We start from the raw sequence: 5,178 nt of genomic DNA, 5'->3' as shown, positions 1-5,178 counted from the left end.
TCAAAACCCAAAATATTAGTCAGTTCCTTCCTGCATCATCATCGAAAGCAAAAAAATCAAGTGAATGGAAAGAGAATCAAGTTTGAATTTGTTGTTTTGGAGTTGACTTACATTTGTACATTTGTAAGTGATTTGGTATTTAATCTACCACCAAATGAGCCTTCTCTCAATTTACAAAGTGAATTATTCAAAATCTGTAATCTTTCAGTAAAACAATTTTGAATGAAATTCAATTCGTTTATAGTTCTAATCCTAATTTCTTCAATTAATTTAGAAGGTAACCATTTAATTCTTCCTTCTGAAATCTTTGACAATGGTAACCAATAATCTATAACTTCTCTTAATTGATATAAGTTTCCTGAAAGAGAGATATAGGTTTTATCAATACTTGAGAATTGATGGTATACATTCGATGGGTCTTGACGTTCGAAATCTTTGTCGTTGTCTATATAAGCTGGTGAGATCGGGATTAGTTTGTTAGAGCCTAGAACGATTGGTTTGGTTAGTTTTGGATCGACTTCATATGATCTCATTCCACTTCCTTCTACTACTCCTTCATCTTCATTTAGATTATCTGAATTGGTTTTTAAATTCGAGTTTGAAGTTAATTGGGATGGTGTGATGGGTGGAATGTCTTGGGATGAGGTGATTCGAATGTAGTTTTCGAGGGCTGATTGGTTTGATGGGGTTTCTGCAAAGCTTTTTTCACAATATTGGTTGACTGCTATTGTATATCTATCTACCCATTGATGTGCGTGACTTTCGAAAGTTTGAAACATTTTGGTTCGATTGGTTCAATGGGTTTGATCGGTTCAATGGGTTTGATGGGTTTGATGGATTTGATGGTTTGATTTGGTATTATTGATTTTAGGTTTGAAGTTGAATGATCAAAAGTGTTGATGAGATGATAAGTTGACATGATTTTAATGAGAAGTGGTTCTGCTGAGTTCTTTTCGGTTTGAATCTGAGTTTGATGAGTTCCTTTCAAATTCAAGTTTTCCATAAAAAAGGAAACTTTACATTCAAAGGAATTTCCATACAGCTCACTTGTAAAAACCGTTACATACACATTTGTACTTGACCCGCACTGTCCTTCAACCTTCTTGAAAAACTTTGATGTTTATTAGGGGGGCTCATTTTTACCAACTTCAAAGTCCCTCGCAGGCGGTAAAACCCGAATCCTGTGTAGGTACTTGCGCCGAGTGTGAGCTTCCTGGCGTGAAAGGTTTTGGGTTTTAGTAGGGAAAAAATGGTCCCCAAGAAAAACTTTTGCCACAGGAGACTTGTGCATAATATGCCTGGGGGGATTGAAGTCCTGCTTCTTTCAAGGAGGACCCTAGACTCAGATCCTTGATATCTTGAGCTGTTTTTGAGTTTACATTTACTAAAAATCCAAAGTGGCACATGTTACACAAATGACACAAGTGTATGTAAAAATCAAAAAAAAAATTGGATTGCAATGAAAACTTGAGGATGGCTCAAGACATGGAGGTTCTGGATTGAGGGTCATTTGTACAAGAAGCAGGACTTAAATCACTCAAGAGGAAATCAAAAACTCTTTCACCTGACAAAAGTTTTCCTTTGAGTCCATTTTCCCTCTACCAAATCTCATGACCTCTCAAGCCAGGAAGGCCACACTTGGCATAAGTCCCTACACAGTCTTTGGGGTTTACCGCCTGCAAGGGACTTTGTTAAGTTTGTCATTTTTAGTCAGATAATTCATTAACTAAATTTCAATTTTCACAACCCTCCTTGAAGATAAAAGCTCAGTGCATTCAGCTTCAAGGTTAAGGTCTCAATTGACACATCTTCATCTTGAGTCATGTGCAATGTTGGCAAATATATGTACCCGTAAAATGTGTAATGATTCAAATCTGTTGATCAGATGGCCTCTATTTATACTGCTTAGTATTTTCCACTCAGAATTTGATTTATCAAGGTTGAGGTTTGGAATACAGCAGTGAGTAACCAAAACTTAAATTTGTGAAAAAGATGATTTAATATTTTCAATAATTCAATCATCACAAGGAATACTAGAAAGATGAGAATCTTACATAAAAGAATGTAAAGCAGGGGGTTATCTAATTGATTTCTTATGAGAATTATGTTGGGTGTTGAACATAAGATTCAAAGGTTCAGATAATCAATTTCCATTTACTTACTTGTTTGTTTCAACTTCAATTGCTCAACCTGTAATATATTACTTCCCATTTAGTCTGAACACATCAGCAGTAACAGATAGACTATTTGGTTGAGATTGAGATTGAGAGTATAGATTGTCTAAGCCAATCAAGGCAAATTAAAGATCTGAATTTATCAAATGAATTGCTCTCCTTACATTTTATTGCTCAAGCACTTGGGCTTTGAATGTTTATGTATTTGAGGTTTGAAACTTGCTGAATTTGAATGCAGGCTAGCCTGACTATGTTCTAGTAATGAGGTATATTGAAGTTTTGTCAAGCGTAATTGAACATGTTATTTTCATATAACAATTTATTTGTGATAATTTATAATATTTCAACTCCAAGAAAATTGTAACATGAAAGAACTGGGTTTTCTTTCCAAAAGTCAATCTTTTCAGGTTTGGGTTGTGCTAATAGTCCAAAAAGAAAACCCAAAATAAAGGAAAATACAATAAACAGTGTATAAGAAATGTCTGTCAAGGTACATGTTAGATAAGTGTGGAAAAGATATTTTTCATTCTGAGATAAAATTCAAACAGGAGCTGGTTGTGTTGGAGCTTGCTGGTTTGGAGCTGGTTGGGTGGGAGCTGGTTGAGTTTGATTTTTTGGTAAATTGAAGCAAGGATCAATCCAATATCCATTCCAATTTAACACCTTACCAGGTGGACCTATTAATAATGATGAGTGATGAGTTGAATTTTTTTCTCTTTAATTTATTTGATTTGATCAGATTTACTTACCATACATACAATCAACACTAGGTAAACTGTTTTCTTTACAATTTTTGTCTATGGGGAGGCAAAATTTTCAAGAAAGTAGATTTAGTCAACTTTCTATAAGTTGATATGTATGAGAAGCTTGATTTACTTACCACAACAAATCTAAAAATTCAAAACCATCATAAGATTATTTTCAAAAAAAATGGAAGGATTTTCATTGATCAGTAAATGATTTGTGGTATTTCAAAAAAAGAAGTGAAAATATAGAATTTGAAGGGCCTCTTTCAAAGCATTACTTACTTCTCTTACCTTCACCCTGAACTGTTGAGGTGATTTTTGATCTCCTTTTGGAAAGATACTGTAAAGGAATGTATTCAATGAATTACAGGCACCATTATCTGTAGCATTATATTGCCATGTAGACTTAGGATAACCCATTGTATCTCCCTGTGCTGGATCCTTAAGTGTTAAATCCATTGTAGGATCACTACAAGTACCACTAGCTTGAATTTGTTGGCCAGATCCCTGTTGGCCATATCCCTGTTGGACATATCCCTGTTGTCCATATCCTTGTTGGGAATATCCTTGTTGGCCATATCCCTGTTGTCCATATCCTTGTTGGGAATATCCTTGTTGGGAATATCCCTGTTGACCATATCCTTGTTGGCCATATCCCTGTTGACCATATCCTTGTTGGCCATACCCTCCTTGGCCATATTCTTGTTGGCCATACCCTTGTTGCATAGATCCTTGTTGACCATATCCTTGTTGCATAGATCCTTGTTGACCATATCCTTGTTGCACAGATCCTTGTTGACCATATCCTTGTTGACCATATCCTTGTTGCACAGATCCCTGTTGCATAGATCCTTGTTGACCATATCCTTGTTGCATGGATCCTTGTTGACCATATCCTTGTTGCATAGATCCTTGTTGACCATATCCTTGTTGCAAAGATCCTTGTTGCATATTTCTCCTTTGGATATCTCTTCTTTGCATATTTCCTTGTTGCATAGATCCTTGTTGCCCATATCCTTGTCCCATATTTTGCTGTCCCAGATTCCCTCCTGGTAGCTGACAAGTTCCATCTCGCCCCCAAGATACTCTCACTTCACCTGCAAAGTCTGGATCTGCTTCTGCCCATTTGAATTTTATGATTGCAAATTCTGATTTGGTTTCCTTTAGCTATTGAATGTTTAATGAAAGTGGTTAATCATTAGCTATAGGGATTTTTTATTCCTATTTTGTTTTTATCTCACTTACCATAAGGAAGAACATATGGGAAAACACTAAAGTAGAATGTAAGATCATCTTCTTTGTGAATCCTGGTTTGTGTCTGAAATAGTAAAAAAGAATTTGATTTGATTTGTATGCTTGATGCCTGATAACGTATATTGAATATTTACAAAGGTTGATAATGTGGGTTAAATAATTCGTAAACTTGGGATAAGTATGAGATTTTAAGATAAAAAAATGAAGCTCGTCGTTTTATCAAATATGGGCACAGAAGTTTCATCGATCAGCTAATCAATCCCTGTTTCAAGGATTTCATGAGTGAGCGGAAAGAGTAAGGAGTTGATTGGTTATTCCACCTCTTTATGACTTTACTTCGCCGAGACTCGTCATGAAAATTACACCGAGCTTGGAAGAAGGTATCGTAGAGATCATCGGTAATTCAACGGTGTGATAAATCCGAAGAAGGGATCAAAAATAATATTCATAACTTCGTTTCACGATGAACTCATCAACGAAGTCGATGGCGCTCCTTCGGTTCCATCGAGGCTTCCCCCATTGAAAATCGAGATGTCCTATAATTCTCACTGATCTCCATCGAACACCTGGCGGTGCCACCGATTTCTTTTCATTCAGAATCAAGTTTATACCTTTGATTCAAGGGATGGTCAAAACATGTAAAAGGCTCAAAATCACGGGTTCCGACTAGATCGCCATGATATCTAGGTGTGATAGTTATCTTTTCTTGACTTCTTTAAATAGTTTTATGCAATTGAGCAGGTCTGCACTTTTCAAGAAAACATGAAGGAGACTGCGATGAACGGCTAGCGATGTTTGAACGTTCACCCAAAAAAATCTTGATCATGATTAATGTTTTTCTCGTGATTTGGGAAAGCGTCCATCGGTGAAAGCTTGACACATATATAGTGGGGTTGAAGTTGGCCAAAAAGTGCCTAAAACTTTGGATACTTCGGCCTCCCAGCCATTAAAGATTCAGTTTTTTTAGGGTGGTAGCCAATTATACTTACGAATAGCCTAAGAAC

At 36.2% G+C, this 5,178-nt stretch overlaps 2 protein-coding genes across 2 annotated transcripts in view; both read right to left on the bottom strand.

Annotated features, from left to right (window-relative positions):
* MELLADRAFT_103121 (uncharacterized protein) overlaps window positions 1-779 on the bottom strand; it is a gene marked incomplete at both ends in the record, with an annotated part of 991 nt that extends 212 nt beyond the window's left edge. Inside the window, one exon of the mRNA XM_007405911.1 lies at window positions 112-779. Within this exon, the coding sequence (XP_007405973.1) occupies window positions 112-779 (668 nt within the window). The remainder of the gene's footprint in view (window positions 1-111) is intronic.
* Window positions 780-3,423: 2,644 nt separating this feature from the next.
* MELLADRAFT_30683 (uncharacterized protein) lies at window positions 3,424-3,831 on the bottom strand (the record flags this gene model as incomplete). Its single annotated transcript, XM_007405910.1, has 1 exon — window positions 3,424-3,831. A coding segment is annotated over one exon (408 nt), but the record flags the coding sequence as incomplete, so codon positions are not given.
* Window positions 3,832-5,178: the final 1,347 nt, after the last annotated feature.

Source organism: Melampsora larici-populina (genome assembly GCF_000204055.1).
Source record: "Melampsora larici-populina 98AG31 unplaced genomic scaffold MELLAscaffold_5, whole genome shotgun sequence".
Classification (NCBI taxonomy): Eukaryota; Fungi; Basidiomycota; class Pucciniomycetes; order Pucciniales; family Melampsoraceae; genus Melampsora; species Melampsora laricis-populina.
Note: the sequence above shows the minus strand (reverse complement) of the source record. Positions and strands in the feature narration are given on the sequence as shown.